General features: G+C 41.9%; 1 protein-coding gene across 4 annotated transcripts in view; it reads left to right on the top strand.

Moving 5' to 3' along the window:
* SLC24A2 (solute carrier family 24 member 2) overlaps window positions 1-20,203 on the top strand; it is a 290,438-nt gene that overhangs the window by 196,394 nt on the left and 73,841 nt on the right. For 3 of the 4 annotated variants that reach the window (XM_027549151.1, XM_027549154.1, XM_027549153.1), the window contains one exon: window positions 17,655-17,705. The exons of the other annotated variant lie outside the window; for it this stretch is intronic. In XM_027549151.1, the coding sequence (XP_027404952.1) occupies window positions 17,655-17,705 (51 nt within the window). The remainder of the gene's footprint in view (window positions 1-17,654; window positions 17,706-20,203) is intronic. 4 annotated transcript variants of the gene reach the window in all.

Here is a 20,203-nt window from a genome sequence, read left to right on the forward strand (position 1 = left end):
TTTAGTGCAAAAACAGTAGTCATTTCTGAAGAACATGGAAGACGATCTAAATAAATGTTGATATATTATAAAGATATCGCGTTCTCCTCAGATGGAACTCTAAATGCAACTCAATTCTAATTGAAATCCCAAAAATATGTTTATGGAACTTCAGAACTTGACTTTGAAATTTATATAGAATAAGCAGAAAAGGCACTTTTCACGAAGAACAAAAAGGGAAAACACACCCAGCAGAGACCAAGATGTATCACGGAGCAACAGCTTTTAGGTGCTCTGGTTGAAGGATTTGGGAGGAAGGGGAGGAGGCTGGACCAGAAGCAACCAGGATCTCCCCAGAGGTGGCCCTCAGGGAGCAGGAAGAAGCTGTGAGCACCTGCCCTGTGGGGTCTGCCAGCTCTGGCTGAAGCACTGGGGGATGGGAGCAGCTTCCTGAAGCGCTAGAATCAGCTGTGATGGAGCAAGGCCCTCATTCCCGAGGTGGTGAAAGCGCACACGTTCACGGAATCGACATCACATCCTGACAAGTGCGGATTAATAAACCCAACAGGGAAGCCCGGCTGGTGCGCAGACAGCGCAAGCTGCGCTTGCCAAGTCTTCGGGAACATCATCCTAGGTGTGAACCTGAGGGCAGGGCCATCAGGAAAGGGTCCTTCTGAGAAAGTGACCTTCAAGAGCAGTTCTCAAAGGCAGTGAGGAACCTGGGCGGGCAGACAAGGTGGTGAGGAATCGAGGGCAATGGAAATGGCTGGAGAAACCCAAGCTATGCGTGGCTGGCCTACCCGAGCCAGGGCTTCTTTGAGATGAGCGGGCGTGTGTGTTTGCCTGCTTGAATGCTCCAGCGGGCTCTCCTGTCCAAGGGCACTTGCAGTGTGTGTGTGTGTGTCTGTGTATCAGTGTGGCTCTGTTTGGTTGTCTGTGTATATGTGTATATATGTAACTGTGTCTACATGTCTGTGTGTATGTGTGTGTGTCTATGTGTGAGTGTCTATATCTGAGTGTGTGTGTCTGTGTATGCATCTACCATAACTATGTGTGTGTCATTTCAGTGCCAGAAACTAAAGGCCTAAGATGATGTTGAAGAGAAAAAACAAGAGATTGGAACTTTTGAAGTGCTTATTACTCAGTGCCACACACCTGACAGTCACCTCCTGTCATTCTCCAATCAGTGGCTATGGGAAGTATTCTGCTTTACCTCTGAGGAAACTGAGGTTCAGAGAGGTGACATTACTTGCTCATAGTCACCCAGCTCCTAAGTCTGCCTTCAGAGCTTGAACACTTTGCACTCACACAAGACTCTCATCTGTAGCCATGTGTCCATCTCCCATACATACAGCCAGACATCTATTCTGCAAAATCACTTCAGTGCTTCAACATTGATGTGTTAACTTGAAGCTGACATGAAGATTAAACTTTTACTTGCTTGCTGCGTTTTCTTTTTCTTTCACCCAACGGCAGAACTTATTTCCCCAGCTTCTGTTTTTAAAAATGGCTTCAATATGCACTTTCAAAAATTGTCATTTGATCCTAGAAGAAAGCCATTTTCATGCCTATTTGATTCAAAATGTGGAGACGTTATCCCTGAAAGGCAGTACTGTAACCTTTCTTTTGGTCCCAAATCGTGGATCAGTTTAAATTAGCGAGAAAGATGCTTGCGTGCTGCCTCAGCTGGTGAGTGGACAGGCAACAGGAGTGAAAATCTTCACCGGGAAAGAATAAAATGCAATCTGCTGGCTTTGTTTTTAATAAGATGACAGTCGTTTAAATGCCTGGATAGAGGAAGGCAGGCTGTTAATGCCTCTCATAGCGCAAATGCAGGGACAAGTTAAACAGCTCTTCTCTTTGGGGAATAGCAGAGCATTACTCTCAGATTTGAACATCAAAGATGGTCGAAATTGAATCTCTCTTTGTGTTGTACACATTACAAATACATTTCATTTGGGGTATGAAGAGAAAGTGAATGGTCTCCCTGAAATGAGTGCTTTTGAGGGTAGAAATAGGCTCTCTCTCTCTCTGTCTCAGGTTTGCCTTGAAGTCAAGTCCACGAAGGTCTGTGACCAAATTAATGACTTGATGCCATTTGAAAGTAATCGCTGCGCACAGAAAGCAAAAAGCAATGAGGCATCCATTGTTATAGTTTCATCTTTATTCTCTTGAACTTATCACGCGCTCTAGAGATGCAGTTAGAACTCCTTCAAAGGGGGAACCCAGAGTTTCCCAAGATAGCCACGGTGATGATGCATGCCCCCAAAGGTTGGGGCAATCGGTGACGGTGGAAAAGCACTTTAATTTTGTCCGTGATGGCCCATTCCAAAAGCATGTTGATGTAGAAACATCATTCAAAGGAGTTTTCTCTCAAATGAAACGTTAAAGACGTCTCTGCTTTGTTCCATCGATAGCTGGGCCTTGAGTCATGGAGTGCTGGTTGGACGATTTGCATTCGGTTCAGAGACACTTACCCCTGACGGTAGTCAGGTTTCTTGCTAGTGGGTCTCTGGGTCTGGGATTTGCACCATGCTGTGCACTCACCTCTGGGTGTTGTCATACTGTAAAAACAAATCCTCAAGCTGCTGTCAGGGTCCATTTATCTCCTAATCTCATGATAGCAGAGCCACCAAATCTGGCCTCTTCACCTCAGCCATTAAAAAGAATCTCGTGACCCATGTCAAACTGTCCTTTATAGGTTGTCTTGGGGCTCAGTGAGACTGATACACACATGTTCAGGAGCGCACACACACACACTCACATAAAGAGTCATCAGCATTGTGGTTTATATAAATTTAAGGGTCTACAAATTTGTTTCCTGTTTGTGTGTATGGATTCATGTATTCATTCATTCATAAAACACACTCCTATTGCAGGCTGATGTGAGTGGTCACCCCATGTGAGAACATTTCCCTTTACAAGCCCCCACTTTAGGTAAGTCTCTAGGGGAACAGAAGCCAGTGCTTGCCCCAGTCTAGTTAACTTCCTGAAAACCAGCATAAATGTCATTGTTGTATCTGAGTTTTAGCAATGCAGTTGCAACAGCCTCTGTAGCTACTTGTGTGCTGGTAATTTCTCTCTTTGACTTCCCAGACTGGCAGCACTTAATCCCATATGGCCAATAGCAAAGGTAGCTTTGCTTCAACTCTAAGGACTTCAGGCCAGAACCACCATCATTGGCAGGAATTAAAAATTATGGTGAGTCCATCTAATTCCAGAAAACTCTTCATGATAAAAAGTCTCCTCTGGCATTTCTGAAAAAAACTGTACCCAGTTGTTTATTTTCCTTTCCATGCATCCTGTTCCCATTCATAGTACAATAGGTCACACAGAGTTTCCTAACTAGTTGTGGTTCAGTCACTAAGCTGTGACCCTTTTGTGACCTCCCCCCCTTGACTGTAGCCCGTCGGGCTCCTCTGTCCATGGGATTTTCCAGGCAAGAATACTGGAGTGGGTTGCCATTTCCTCCTCTAGGGATCTTCCCGACCGAGGAATCAAACCTCCATCTCCTGAATTGGTAGGCAGATTCTTTACCACTGAGCCATCTAGAAAAGGTTACAAATTCTTTTCCTGACCTCAGGACTGTTCCCCATCTTCTTTGTGCTAGGGAGAATTAGAATGTGAGGAGCTTATCCATGGAGCTTAAAGGTAGCATCTTGCAATATGCCCATGTAGACAGGCTGTCTCCCCTGTTGAGTGTGTTCGTGGAGGCATCTTCCCACTAGGCTCTTGGGAGAGGGAATACAGTATAGTTGTTCAGCAGACACACTATGGAGTCAGCCACCTTGGTTTGAACCCCAGTTCTGCCACTTACTAGCTGTCTGACCTTGGGTGAGTTATTTAACATCTCTGTAACTCAGCTTCCTATAAATAGGAAAGATAAGAGCGTCTATCTCTTAAGGCTGTTGAGTATATCCAACGGAGAGCTGTTTACAGAGCACACAGAACAGTGCCTGTACATCTGTAGTTGCCAAATTGCTTTCAGTTCTTTTTTGTTTCTTGCAGCTGTCATTTTTCAGGCAGTCCTCAAAGGTTCAGTAGTAATTCATTGAATTATCTTATCTCCTTTTTCACTTAAAAAGAAGTCTCTTTATCATGTACCAGTTTTTAGATCCTGCCATACCTGTCTATAAGATGGAAACTGGTCTTATTGGCAATCTGGCTTTTAGTTGAGCAGAAGTTATCCTGAAGTTGAATAACTATACATTTTATATTTCCAAGTTCTTCTGTTCTTTGTACAATGAGGAGTAAATCAGTGTGACATGGTACTTGACTCATTTCCCTTCAATAACTCCCAGCTTCCTCTGGGGTCTACAGATTTTTGGTAGACTGAAAAAAAAAAAAATTCCTCTTTCCAACATATTGGTTAAAAAAATCTGAAAAAGCAATTACTGTACTAATTTTTTAATCCTGGTGAAATGTCCTTAGGCCACTGTTTATGTAGTTAGGACTCATAACCTACTGCAAGTCCCTGCCTTCTCCTATATCATCAGATCTCTGGTTCACAGCAGGCATTTGCCGTTTAATGTAAGGTGCATAATGGGCTACTTGTGAAACATGTCTTAATCTTCTACATTGTCTTTGCATCCTGGATTTTAAATTCACTCCTATCTTCCCACTTTTTATGGTATTTAAGTAGGAATAATGGTAAATGGATTTCTACTTCAATGAAATTTAGAGGATTGAATAAACATTCTTTGTACTTTGATCCTGTAATTTTTTTCATAATTTGGGGTGATTGTTTCTATTGTGGTAGGGAGCCAAGTATTCAATAAAGTGACATCCTGACCAGAACTGAAGTGTAGACTACAAAATTATAAGAGTAGTTTGAATTACTTCCCTTTCAGTGGCCTTAATTTCCTTTGTCTTCCAGTCTTTTTCCCTCCATTTCATTCTGTTTCCAAATCTTCTTGCCTTCTCATTCTTTTCATCTCTTGCCCTTTTGTCCCTCTTGAATAGCTGAAGTTTGTTTGTCCATTTTATTGCTTTTCCTCCCCTCTTCTAGGACACATTTCTGATATTTTTTGATGCTCAGTGCATTGGAGGGTAGAAACTCAGCTGTGCTGACCCGACGGCTGGATATAATTTAGCACTGATTCTCTCTGCCTGGCAGACTCTTCTGAATCCAGCCAGGCTGCAGGATGAGATCCAGGAGAACATCCAAATTGTTCTCTAGCCAGCATGCAGCATCCATTCCACTCATCGGTCAGGTTGGGTTTTTTTCTTTTTCATCTCCATTTCCAAGCTATTGCCGCCATCTTGTCTTCTATATGCTGAGCACTCTCCTGATGGCACTTTGGTATGTTGTAAATCCTCCTGAAACTGGTCTTATTGGCCGTCTGGCTTTTAGTTGAGCAAAAGTTATCCTGAAGCAATGAAGAGGATTCCAACAGTTGAGGCTACATGCATTTTCCCTTCGCAGACTTCCTTCCTGCAGAGATATTGAAGACAGAATAGTTGAAACTGTGGAGTTAGAACACTAAAATGGAAGGAGTCATAGGTGTCCATACCAAAGGCAACCAGGCTAAGGAGGATTAACAGAGCACTATTAAATAGAGATTTAATTCAATTCAACAGCATCTGAACACCTACAGAGTGCCAGGAACTCTGCTGGGTGCTCAATTAACAAAATGAGTGTGTTGATTCCTTGCCCTAAATGACAGAAAGCAAGTAGGTTAAGGTGCCTTTGATGAGCACACACAGAAGGGTATACTTGAAACAGACACAGTGGAGGGAGTGACTTACACTAGGGATGGGGGGGCATTTGGGAATGCCGCCTGCAGGAGGGAACCTCCAAGTGAGTCACTAGATTAGAAGATCTCGTAAGATTCCAACACAAAAAGAGGATGTGAGGGATTTAGAGAGATATGTCCAGTTTGTGTTCTGAAAGCCTTATGCTGGTAACAATGTGAAAGACAGGTGAAAGGTGCCAGGACAAGACAGTAAATGGTAAGAAAGAGAAAGAGTAGGTGGTAAGAAACAAGAGTTCAAATAGGACTACTGCAGTAACCTCAGCAAGGCTTCCGACTAAGGCAGGGACAGTAGGAATGGAGCAGAAAAGACAGAACTGAGGCTGTTCAGGGTGGAATTGATAGGGCTTCATGACAGTATTCGTGGGCTTCCCTTGTGGCTCAGCTGGTAAAGAATCTGCCTGCAATGCGGGAGACCTGGATTCAATCCCTGGGTTGGGAAGATCCCCTGGAGAAGGGAAAGGCTACCCACTCCAGTGATCTGGCCTGGAGAATTCCACAGACTGTATAGTCCATGGGGTCACAAAGAGTCGGACACGACTGAGCAACTTTCACTTTCATGACTGGTTGGGTTGTGGGTGTGGCCACAGAAGCATCAGCATCACTTAAAGCCCCAGCCTTTGGATCTTAGTCATATGTAATATAACCAAGCTCACATTTCTGTGAAAGAGAACAGTGGGCTTATCTGTATGTGTCAACTCAAAAAAATCCTTTTAAAAAAAAGGATAGGGGAAGAGAATGGAACCTCTTGCCACTTTCAAGACTGAGCAATAAATGTGTGTGTACCCCCCACCCCAAATTTGATAAGACTTAAGAAGAAAGTACCTTTTGCCTGATTTTGTATACATAATCATTTCATTTACAGAGATGCAAGAATGCAAAGATGTAGATGTCATCAGTGAACATGTTAGCTTCTTAACCCCCTACCTATACAAAAAACTTACCGAGAACATGTTTTAGAAACTTGCTATTAGAAGGACTCAAACAGATTTTTTTTTAAAGAAATAAATTCCAAATGTTGCATAGATGGTATCTAATATTGTATATTCTTTGCTTTCAAACCGTATTCCTTTCACTGTCTTTGACAATGTCATTTTCTCCCTGGAAATGCCAGCTGAAAAGTAAGAGAAGTGAAAAAATATTGACTATTCAGCCAGAATTCTGGATTGATGCCCATGGAGGCAATAATAATGAAAAATGGAATGACTAACCCTGATTTCTTACTATGTGCCAGGCACTGTGCTAAGCATTTTATATACATTAACTCGTTCAATTTTCAGCATCATCCTATGAGTATGTTACACTAAAAACTTAACTATATTATAACCTCTTCTATTATAACCATTTTACTGATAAAGATACTGAAAGTTACAGTAGTAAATAATTTGACCCAGGGATAAGGGAAATAATAGCCTGGTTCAAATCAAGGTTTGTTGGACCCCAGAATTCACTTTCTTAACCACTGAATAATACTACTTTGACAAACAGCTGGAATCCCTTTTAAGCTTTCCTTTTGAAAATCAAAACTTATATTATCTCTTTCCCTGAGTTACACATTCTTTAAATAGTGCCAACAGTCTCTATGTATCTGATGTCATTACAAAAGAATGTGACATTTATAGACTTCCTTTGGCATGACATAACTAGTTATTATTTTTTATCATTCTTCTCCTTTGACCTTTTTCTTCTCCAGTATAAACTTGTGCAGAGAATGTTAGAACAAGGCTCTAATCCTGGGTGCCCACTTATTGCGACTATAATAAGTGAGCCTGAATCCACATCACTGCTGGGCTTTGACCCAGTCATAGAATGATAGCTCCTACATACTGAGAATTTCCAGTGTTCCCAGTGTCACATAAACCCCCTTAGAGCAATGCAGTAAGGGAGTACTAGAATTAGCCCCATTTTGCAGATGATGAAACTAAGGCTTTCAAAGGTCATGCAGCTAATAAGTAGTAGACTGTGGATTAGAACCCACACCTCTTGACTCCAGAAATTATGCTGAGTGCCATAAGATCACCTTGTTCATCTCCGTGGTGATAAGGGCTCCTGATACCAGCTTCACTCTGGTTTTGTGATGATCAGAAGGATACTATGATGCGAGTTCCCTGATTTAGTTGAAGGGAAACTAATAAATGCTTTAAAGTACCTAATAATTAATACCTATCACATACATAATGAATATTATTTGCCAATTATGTGTTAGGTATCTGTAATATTTACCACAACCCTACAAGGCAGCTATTATTGTTCCCATCGTATATGAGTGTGAGAGCTGTGTGTCAAAGAGGTTAGCTAACTTGCCCAAGCTCTCATGGCTGGTGAGTGGCAGAGCCAGTTTTCAAGTCAAAGTCTGTGGGGTCCACAGTACAAATGATGGGGCTGTCATGCTGTATCATTGCATGCTTTTCTCCATCCCTTTGGGAAAAAGGAAGAACATTATGACAAAGTATCAGTGTTTAAAGTTAACTTAGGACTGTTGCGATTTTTAATTACACAATTAAAAGGTCACATAAATGTCCAGGAAATCTTTTTTTTTTTTTTTAACCACACTGTTTGGGGTTAATTCTCTTGCCTGGGCGGCTCACTGCTTTTCTTTAAAAATCCTTTCCAGAAACCTGCTTGTTCTCTCCTGTTCTCTTCCCCTCCCCAACCTACCTCAGCAGGGAAGGAGCAGAACAGCTCTTCCTGGTCCCATTTTTCTTGTTTGATCATCCAGAGCATGTAAATTACAGTGAAATATGGCCTGAGTCAGCTTCTCACAGGACAGAAATCAGTAACCATTGATATTGCTAAGCAACACCGCAGAGGAGCAAGACTGCAAATTAGGTGACAAATTTATAAGAAGTTGGAGTGTCTGGGGACTCTCTTGGGTGTTTCATTATGAACCATCTGGATGATCCACAGTAATGACCACACATTATTGTTCACTGTTCAAGGATGATAATTCCCATATAATTATATGGCACCTCCATGTGTGATCCTCACCTACCTTTCAGAATCTTTCACTGTGTTTTTCACAATCCAGATATTTCCCTGAAAAATAATTGGGAACAGTTACACCTAACGGACAATGTTCATTCCTCTCCTAAATAAGATTTTTTTTAATTACTCTTTTGACTCATGTGGTGGCATAGCTAGATGGCAAGAATGTGCAAAAAAAAAAAAAAAAAGAGTGTGTTAGTCATGGCATACTAGCATTTCCATTGGCCTGACGTGGACTTAGCCTTGGTGTCCCAGAGAAGCCTGAGGTGATGAGACTCGTAGTCTGCTCCTAAGTCAGAGATAAGCACACGGTGGTACCTACACCAAGGGAGATAGCTAAGCCTCAAGGGAAATGAGGAAGGGAACCAAAGCCTTTGGCTTTTCCAGAAGGGTAGCTGAGCAAGGACCCCTCCCTGGTCTCACTTGTTCATTCATTCACTCATTCACTAATATTTATAAGAAAATTGGACTCACCATCCTGATTTTAAACCAAGCCCAGAGTGGTTTGCTTTTTTTAAATTTGGAATTGGTTACCAACATTTAAGGTACTTCCCTGGTGGCTCAGATGGTAAAAAAAAAAACTGCAGTGTGGGAGACCTAGGTTTGATACCAGGGTCAGGAAGATCCCCTGGAGAAGGGAATGACAACCCATTCCAGTATTTTTGCCTGGAGAATTCCATGGACAGAGGAGCCTGGCAGGCTCCAGTCCATGGGATCACAAAGAGTCGGACACAAATGAACTACTAACACACACACACACACACTCCAACATTTAAAAGTCAGGAATTTTCACATAAAAGTCCAGATATCTGGCTTCCCTGGAATAATCAGATCTCTTAACACTGTCCCAGCCTTTCCTCATGGAGTGGGAGCTAAGAGGCTGTCACCCCTTTAGGCATTCACTGGCCACTTTTCCACAGTCCCTACCGCTCCCTATGTTGGCCTCGGTCCACTGTCCTCACCCACACACCTGGCCCCTGTGGTTCATGGGTGCTTTATCACTGGGCCAGCTGCTGGGGATCTTTGTGATCCCTAATTTGGCCACCAATGTAGTATCAGTAGTTCTAAGGGACTGGGGCCTCAGAATGATATCAGCCGATTGACATCAACAAGGAAATACATGTAGAAAGTAAGGGAGACCAAAACAAGAACAAAGCAAAACAAGTGTGTCTGGGTTTGCTGGAAGCTTGAAAAGGAAGAGTGAGTTTTTTATGAAGGGGCTGGATTCAGAGGGTGTGAAAATCAGGTGATAAATGTCTAAGAGGCAGTGATGTATGTAAGGACATAAATCCGACTTGACACTCAGTAGCTGAGGGAAGGTTACTTACAAGTTCAGCCTTTTATTTTCATTTGCAAACGTACTGGCTTGCTTCCAAAAGCCTAAGTGAGAGATTTTAATCCCATAGAAGAAAAAGAAGCACTCATTAGCATAGATTTGCAAGAGCTGAATATGAGAACTCCATAGGACGAAATCACCTCTGTTTACACCTTGTGTATGACATAGATATGTTACCACATGTTGGGTAGAGTGTCCCCAGGCAACTGTGTTCTCAGTTAGGAGGCTCCCAGGGAAGTTTAACACACAAACACTATTCCCCTACAGATTGCTAAGCAGAACTTGTGCAGTGAGTCAGTGCTCTGAAAGCTTTTTTTGAGTGAGAATTTGAATTTGAAGGTTAAAATATTCCTTTTATTCTGACTTGAGTCTGAAGTGAGAATATGGTTGTTTCCTCATTTAACCTCCATCTCTTAAGGGTTTTTTTTTTTTGACTTAAGAAAAGTACTTGCCTTGACAAGAACAATTGTTATAAAGGAGTGATGACCAAAGAAAGCCTTTTAATGGAAAGCAATTAATTTTGGTGGACCATACAGCCCTTTTTTAGGTAAATCAAACAAAAAGCTTTCAATTGGGCTGACTTAGAAATATCTTTTAGCTCGGAATACATATTGATTTTGACAAAAAATTTTCACACAGCAAGAGAAGAGAAACAAAGTCAACCCAAATCAAGCACTGTAAGGAACTTTAAAAAATTGTATGGATCTACAAATATAAATGTTATGTTTGTAGGGAGTGGATGGGAAATGACAAATACATAACTCCCATACTATTTATTCACAAAACTTCAATAATGAAAATAAATTCACAAATTAAAAAAAAAAGAAAACACCTTAGACTAAAATATTAATACTATCAAACATGGTTCTGGAAGTTATCCAGGGCAGCCTTTCATTAAACTGAAAGTTTTCCTTTTGACATTCTTCCTTGTGTTTAAGGAAAGGCACCTGGGGAAGGAGGGCTGTGGGGTCTTGACTTGCACATTTCAAATTTTGACACTGACATTGGTGCCCACCCACAGATAATGAGAGTCTGATAAGATTTAACAACCTCATGCCGGGCTGAAATAGAGGTTCCCGTTGGAACTTTGGCAGACAAGGAAGAGACATGTCCATCGGCAGACGAATGGATAAGAAAGCTGTGGTACATATACACAGTGGAATATTACTCAGCCATTAAAAAGAATACATTTGAATCAGTTCTAATGAGGTGGATGAAACTGGAGCCTATTATACAGAGTGAAATAAGTAAGAAAGAAGAACATCAATACAGTATACTAATGCATGTATATGGAATTTAGAAAGATAATAACGATGACCCTATGTGCAAGACAGCAAAAGAGACACACAGATGTACAGAACAGTCTTTTGGACTCTGTGGGGGCTAGGGTGGGATGATTTGAGAGAATAGCATTGTTCAGTTCAGTTCAGTCGCTCAGTCATGTCCAACTCTTTGAGACCCCATGAACTGCAGCACGCCAGGCCTCCCTGTCTATCACCAACTCCCGGAGTTTACCCAAACTCATGTCCATTGAATCAGTGATGCCATCCAACCATCTCATCCTCTGTCATCCCCTTCTCCTCTTGCCCTCAATCTTACCCAACATCGGGGTCTTTTCAAATGAGTCAGCTCTTTGCATCAGGTGGCCAAAGTATTGGAATTTCAGCTTAAACATCAGTCCTTCCAATGAACACCCAGGATTGATCTTTAGGATGGACTGGCTGGATCTCCTTGCAGGCCAAGGGACTCTTAAGAGTCTTCTCCAACACCACAGTTAAAAATCATCAATTCTTCTGCACTCAGCTTTCTTTATAGTCCAACTCTAACATCCATACATGACTACTGGAAAAATTATGGTCCGCCTTGACTAGATGGACCTTTGTTGACATTATGTATATTATCATATGTGAAACAGATCACCAGTCCAGGTTCGATGCATGAGACAGGGTGCTCAGGGCTGGTGCACTGGGATGACCCTGAGGGATGGGATACAGAGGGAGGTGGGAGGGGGGTTCAGGATGGGGAATACATCTACACCCATGGCTGATTCATGTCAATATATGGCAAAAACCACTACAATATTGTAAAGTAATTAGCCTCCAATTAAAATAAATAATTTTTTAAAAAAATCAAGTAATGGATTAACTATCAAGTGTCTGAAACATTTTCCTTTAAGCACCAAATTTAACATTCACTTTAACATAGGCATTTTTTTCTAAAATTGATGGCAGTATTCTATGCCTTTATGGAAAGAATTTCTTAATGGAAATTATTTTTAATGCTTAAGGATATGATGATGAATGTTATTGCATTCTTTTAAATATAAAATCTTTAAAATTACTGAAGTACATAAAATTATCTACTTCTACACTTAAAGGCCCTAATTTGCAATTTTTGTACTAGTTTTTCAGAATCTCTGGCATCTTGTTCACTGAAACGATACCAAAGTAACTTTCTTTTGTAATTGAGAATTAGTATCTAGCAGTTATTAATACTACATAAGCCTTGCTTCAGAAAAGTTGGGTTTGAGTATAGGGTATATCATGGAACTCGGTTAAATCAATAACCTGATGATCCCTCAGTTGTGACAATAAGATCTAACCTAGAGTATCATACTCTAGGTTAATTAAAATAGAGGTTTAATTAAAATAGAGCATGCGGAGCTGCTTGAGTACTAATAAACAGTCAATAAATGCAAAAAAGGAAGAGAGGTACCAATTATTAAGGATACCTGTGCCACGTGACACAAAGTGCATTATAGATATGTTCTTATCTGATCCTCCAAAAACCCTCCTGAAAATAGGTATTTATTGTTCTTGTCCCTATTTTACTGAAGAAGAGACTAAGGTGCAGAGAAGATCACCAGCTCATAAGTCACCAAGCTTTGAATTAGCTATCTTAACTGTCTCAGAAGCCCTCTGTTTTTTTAGTTTATTTTACTGAGGTATAGTTGATTTACAGCGTTGTGTCAGTTTTACTGTACAGCAAAATAATTCAGCTACACATATATAAATTATTTTTCATATTCTTTTCCACTATAGTTTATCACAGGATATTGAGTATAGTCCCCTGTGCTATACACATAGGACCTTGTTGTTTATCCATTCTAGGTATAATAGCTTGCATCTGCTAATCCCAAACTACCCTTCCCCTACCCCGCTTAACCTTGATAGTGATATTATGGGATCAGCAGTCCAGAAGCCTTAAGTATCAGTGTCTGCCGTCCTGACTTCAGCAAGTCCAGGGAAGTTCAACAAACCAAAGTACTGTTATTTGGGAGCTGTGCATTTATATGCTTTGATTAAGAAATATAAGGAGCGCATGTGATACACAAAAAGCACTGTTCTAGTTGGGAGGGATCCAAAGAGGGATACAGTCTCAGTCTCCAAGATATGGACATCCTAACTGGAGAGACAGACTGCAAATATTACAGGGAAGGGTGCATAGGTCCCAAGCTGGAACACTGGGGATCAGAAGGGTGAAGGGTCTGCTTTTCACATCCTGTTCGCATGGTTATGGTCCATGTTTTGACATTCTTCGCAGATTTGAGAGTAGAAGAGGAGGAGGATGAGGAAATTTCTTTTAAATTCTAGCTCAAAGGGAAGAATATCTTTTATTGTTGGACACTGATTAGCTATTTTAAACTTCTGTAAATACTGTTGAGTTAGTTTCAACAAACCTGTGTAAAATAGCAAGTTTTCTTAAGTGTTCTGCTCCATATGCCATGGGTTCTCTTTCACTCTTCTTGGTGATGCTTGCAATAATGAAGCTGCTTATTATTGATTGCTTAGTGGGTATTATTATCTCACCTACTCTTCACCACAGCTTTGTGAGGTAGATATTAATACAAGCATGCCCTTTTATAGCTGAGGACACCAAGACTCAGAAAGGCAAAGCAATTTGCTCAAAGTCACACAGCTAAAAAGTGGCAGATCTTGGGTTCAAACCTGGACCCTGGCTTCAAAGCCTGTGTTCTTAACTTCTTTTAGCTACTGAAAATAATCCTTTCCTGGATGTGATGTAATCTGATATCTGCATACTTCCTTAATAGGTATTAGACAACTTTACCAAGGAACTAATCTCTGTGTTAAGAAAATCTAAAATCTAAATTTTAGATCTACAAATTCAGTGTCAAAAATAAAGCAGCTCTTTGATTTAAGAAAACACACATTATTTTTTCCATCAACCAACACTTAATGAATGTTGCTTTCACTGATTTCTCTACCTCTGCTCTTTATTCTAACAAAATGAATTCAGCATAGATTTTTCTGTTGACTTTCTGTTTTATATGTCAGAATTTTGAGGCCTGGAAGGTGCTGCTCCTATCTGGGGAAATTTGTTGAGAAAGGGGTTGAGAATGCCAGAGGTTCCAAAAGTGGAACTGAGAAGGTCAATGTTGGAAGGAGAAATCTGTGTCCATGCCCTTTTTAAGAAAGGAAGAAATTAGGGGCCAAAAAGCACTAGTTCTTGGTTGCAGATCCGTTGAGACTGAAGATCTTTTCCTTGACTTATCAACCAAGATGGCGGACAAGAATTCAGAGGTACGTTAAAGTCAGGTGATGACCTTGCTGGAAGGCCTGAGAGGCAGTGGGCAGAGGAATATCAGTAGATTCAGGCTCTCCTAGAGCCCCAGGAGCTTGGACGCCCATGGATCCACCTGCCCAAATGGTGAGCAATCATGCCATGTTAGGCAGCTGATCAGCTCATAGGCTCGTCTCAAACACCAGCCACTGGGTTCCAGACTTTTTCTTAGAGAAATCTTATAGAGAAGAGGCACTGGATGGTAATCAGGATGATCTTCACTACTGATTCATCCCTTTTCCTCGTGCTCAGTTGACATAATGGAAGTTATTCAATGGTATTAAACAGCCCCCTCTTGATCCCCCTCCCTCCTCCCTCCTATCCCAAGAAATTCAGCTTGGATTGGGACCACTTTGAATCCTAATCCAATGGTGCTAAAGTTGCCATGGCTACTGTCCATGGGGAGTGTGCTGACGGGAGCCCATTGCCGCTTGCAGGTGAGTTTTCATTCATGCCTCTCAGGCCGCTTTCCATGAGGTGTCCATGGGCTGTGGGACGCTAGCTGGGTGCAAATGTGCTCCAACTTATGGATGCGCACGTGTCTGTCCTAGTCACATGTCGCACCCCTCTTCCTGCACCTTCTGAGCCCCTGGTTCAAGGAAGGGAGGCGCTGGCTGTTGGAGATACTGTCCCACCAGCCCCAGGAGACCACCCTGACCATTTGGAAGAACTGAGGTGCCGAGTTCACTGTCTCACTATCCCATTGAGGTCAATGATAAAAACACTATTCCAACAGGCTGGTTCGTGTACCTTTTTTTAAGTAAGCACCAAACATGATTCTCTTCACTTGGGCAAATACTGTTGCCTTGCCCACCTTCTTCACTGTGCTTCAAGTCACTCCATCACCTGTTGTCATTCAGCCTTTCACTGCTCTGATTCCTTCTCTTCTACCACCTTTAGCCTCCTTTTTGGTATATCCTGTCCAGGTCTTGTCCCCCTGCCCCAGTCCTCATCTAAGGAAGTAGCTAAGGAACAATCTAGGAATCGCCACAGCAGCAAGAATGTGTGAGTTTTGTCAGCCACCCCTGGATCCAGTTTTGACCATGTTGGTATTAATTTAATAAATTAATCAAAGAATATGATTGTATGTGTTTATACCTGGCTCCATGAGAGAGGAGGTAAAGACTTAATCACATCTGTCTCTAGCAGATGTTTGAAAGTTTGGGACTGATACATGAAGACCGGTGTGTGTGTGTACAGAGAGGTAGCATCTCAAAAGGCAAAAATGCAGTAGTGTATCTCCACTGTGTAGAAATATGGTTTCGACCCAACTTTGCAAACATGAACTCCACATTCTGTTTCCTTGGCAAAGAAAGAGAATGCCAGCTGCTTATTCGCCTGCTTTACCTCAGGGAAAGAGTGGAGGTTACAAAAAAATTAGTTGGCTGGTATAATTCATCAGCTTACTGCAGGATTATACATACACATCACACCACTCACACACAAGGCACAGATTATGTGTAAAGCCACCATGAACATGTGTTTAATATTTACGAAGGAATTTAGATCACCTTAAAATCCCAGACTTTGGCAGTATCACTTGTATAATAGACTACTGTTCTTAAAATGGCAGGAAAAAAAAATGTTTTTTTAACTGAAGGCAATCCCTAGAAGTCAATTTTTTTAAAAGCCTTCTTGTTTGGATGCAAAATTCAATTTCTTATTGAAGCACTTGCATCCTTTGTCATGGGTCTAACAAAATCCAGAATAGTTAGGCTTTTGCAGAAACGTAAAAATGAGGTGATTTTTCTCCCCAAGGCATAATTTTGTATTAGTGTGTTAAAATAGCTTTAGGTAAAATTTTAGGCACATGGAAAAAGAATGTGTATAATATATACTATAAAGAGAAGAATATTTACTATTGTGTTTTAAACTAGAGCCTTATCTTGTACACAGAACCCATCAGTTATTAGTCCATTCATATGGGAGTTTTTAGCAGCCCACCAAGTTAATGAGCCATGGAAGCATTCCACAGAATCACAGGAGTATCTCACATCTCATTAATATCTCTTAAGTTTATTGGGAGAGTGTTGTGATGACCAGGAAAATATTTTTAACCTGCTCAAAATGTTGCTTCAAACAATCTGGAATTTTCAGATGGACAGGAATGAAAGTTTCTGTTTTAGAACTGAAGGAAGAAAACAGAAATGGTGTGTCCCCACCTCTTCTGTCCCCCTCCCCAAGATGCCGCTTCTACCAGCTGACTCAGACGAGCTTGCTTTCGGCCAGCAGTTTCCATCGCAGCTGAGGCCTTTCCTGAGCTGCATCCGGGAGGTTGCCTCCTGGCCCCTGCAGGCTACGTGGCGGCAGGTGATGCCCTGAGCATGGAGTTGTGGCTGCTCTGGGCCACCTGCCCTTCCCTGGGAGCATGCCTCCCACTTCCTCCCGAAGTCTTTTGCACCTTTCCCAGCCCTTCCAAGCATGTTGCACCCATGGTATTCAGTGCTTTTTGCCTGTAATATGAGATTAGAAATGAAAGGGAAGTTTAGAACATAGTTTTTCGTTTGGGGTTTTTCCCAGGTAGCCTTCCTTCCTTATTAACCTCTAGGAAGTAGTTCTGTTGGAGAAAAGCTATGAAATGAACTTCTGGGACTGCTGTTTCCTGGCAAGGAGTGCCAGCATCTACACACCCCAGTGGGTCTCTAGAAACCTCGGAAGGGTCTCTGGTCCAGCCCTTCCTCTTGGCATATCATCTCTAAAAATGACAGGGCAAGGCTGGACCTGCCGTGAAGATATCTTCGCCAAGTGTTCTGTTTCATCAGATGTTAAAATAACTGTGTCCTGTTCTGTAATGCAGGGCACGTCCTACCCCTAGTGGGATAATATATTTTAAGTGATTTCTGAAAATGGGCCGTGAAAGCCGTCTGCCACATGGCCCATGTTTGCACATCTCTATATAGTTACGATTGCGGAATTTGACAGTATAACTCTGAATCTGATTAATTAAGAATGTGTAAAAAACAAAGTTCTTGCATTACAGCTCGTTCCTTATCTTTGTGTCTTTTACTGTGATGTTGTAGAACTTGGATCATATGGAAAACTAAAATATTATGACACAATGACTGAAGAAGGTAAGAATGATTTTAGAATTGTATTCATTGGCTTTTTTTTTTTTAATTTATGGTGTCTGTGGCTTGCCCATTTTTTTAGTCTTTATTTTCCCCCTCTTTGCATGACTTCAGTGACATTGTGTGATTTATAATTCTTTCTGCATTTTCGTCTAGTTGCTGCCATTGTGTTGATTTGGAATTGGAGACATGCAATACCATGGGTGATCATGTTATTCCATTCAAACGATCCAAACCATCTCAGTCGTGTAACACACTCAGTGAAATGGTGTCAGCAATGTAAACACAAGCCCACACCCATTGGATCACCGTTAGTTCCTCCACATGCTTACAACATAGAAAAATACATCAGACCGACACTTCCTTTTAATATGCCCCTAATTTGGGGGTGGGGGGAGATATGTATCTTCTGGTGATATTCTGATTTATGCAAAGGAATGAGCAATCTAAAGGAATCCCTAGATTCGAAATGGAGACCTGTTTCTAATGCAGAGGACTGTAGGCCCCTGTCCTTTTCTCCCACAACCCATGCTAACTCATCTGAGAGAGGCCAGGGTCATTGTTCCAGCCAGTGGGGCTGTATATATTGGAGTTCACACCGTGTGAGATTGGACGTATCGTTTTGAGCATTTCCCCTGAGTAAATGAAGTCTGGCAGAGATTTATTTTTCAGTGCATCTACAATTCCAGACACTGTCCCAGGGCACAGTCTTCCCCAAGTCAGTGACTTTTCTGAAATAAGTGCACCGTGGAACAGCAACTTAAAATTTTTGCCTTCTGGTAAAAGGAGTTGTCCTCTTGTCCTAATCCCACACATACCTCTACTTTTTGACTAATAAATGATATTTGTAAGTTATGAAAACATTTGGAGTTTTCACATGCTTTTTTCACTGATACTGACAAGAGAGCTAAAGGTACCCTAGGAAGGGGATCAGTTCATTTTGTCCTTCAACATGAGAGAAACTGCCCAGAGTGTTGCATATCTTGTTTTCAGCTTCTAGTATTTCTGAGTTGCCTTAGTTTGCCAAAGGTCTCCTAGTTGCTCTGCATGCAGGAGGCAGAATGTCAGACAGCCCTCGATAAGAGGAAGGCCCTTCTCAGCCCCTCCCCACTCTGGCTTCTGCAAAGCTCTGGGGTCCTTCTTTACTTTTATCTCTGTGCTGTCAGTTAACCATGGTGGTGTTTTCTAAAGCAGCGGGCCACAGTTAGAATCTCAGACTGGGCTCTACTGTAACCCAAGGCCCTCCCAACAACGTGGGGGAAGTGCAGATCCTTGGGCAGAAAGCCCTAAAGGCAGAAAGCTACCTACCAGCGTATCCTACCACCATGGGGACAGAAAGAGTAGTCCCTGCCTTAAAGGAAGGCTCCTGTCCCAGCTGTTATTTTCAGTCCATGTCTTCACACCACTTTGATTTTGCTTGATGATTGGCTTGGGAAGCCAAAACTTTGGGGCTCACTGACTTTATAATTTAATTGCTTTTCCAAGCATCTCACAGCCCTCAGTCTAAACTTCATAGCTTGAGTGGCCAGTGGGTTTGCTACCTTCTACCTGAGTAGTCACAACCCCTCACTCTTTCTCATCCCTCCATCCTGTCCTCTGCCTTCCGCCCTTAGCTGCTTCTGGCTTCTTGTTGCTTCTATTGACCTGTTTCTCCCTTACCCTTCCTTTCCTTCCTCTTCCCACATCTATGGGAGCAAATTGCCATTGGAGCGCTCCCTTTCTCTTCTTCCCCACACCAGAAAATTCAACATCACATGAAGATGCAAAAGTGCCGCTTCTGATCTGATGATACCAATTGATATCGAACAGCCGGGCTTTCTAAGCAGGCAAACAGAGTCAAAATAATGTCTAGCATGAGAAGCATGACCGGCCCGTAGCAAAACTGTAAAATTGTGTTTGGGGACCTTCCTGGGTCACCTTTAAGATTCCTTATCCTTCCCTGGACTGCCCATCCCTTCATGCATATCCCTTTGTGTCCCATTCTTAGCTGAAAATTCATCCCAGTTACAGTGATAGCTAAAGGTAGCTAAGGGAGCATTTTTAAAGTAAATTCTATGAAATAGTACTATCAGATCATGTCATTAGGGATTTTGCAGCCATCCGGGGGAAAAAAAGAAAGCAAGCTTGATTTTGTTATTAAGTAAGCGGGAGAGCTTCTGAATTAAGCTAAATAGATTTCTTTACCATGTGACTTGTCAGAGCCTTCCTTCCATGTGCACCTGCGCACTGTAGCATATAATAATAAATCGTATAGAGGGATGGAGGCTTCCCTGGTGGCTCAGTGGTAAAGGATCCGCCTGCAACGCAGGAGTCATGGGTTCAATCCCTGAGTCAGGAAGATCCCCTGGAGAAGGAAATGGCCACCCATTTCCGTATTCTTGCCTGGAGAACTCCATGGACAGAGGAGCCTGGCAGGGTACAGTCCATAAGGTCAGAAAGAGTCGGACACGACTGAAGCAAGTTAGCATGCACGCAGAGGGATAGAGTTTGCCGTATTGCCC

Source organism: Bos indicus x Bos taurus, chromosome 8 (genome assembly GCF_003369695.1).
Source record: "Bos indicus x Bos taurus breed Angus x Brahman F1 hybrid chromosome 8, Bos_hybrid_MaternalHap_v2.0, whole genome shotgun sequence".
Lineage (NCBI taxonomy): Eukaryota > Metazoa > Chordata > Mammalia > Artiodactyla > Bovidae > Bos > Bos indicus x Bos taurus.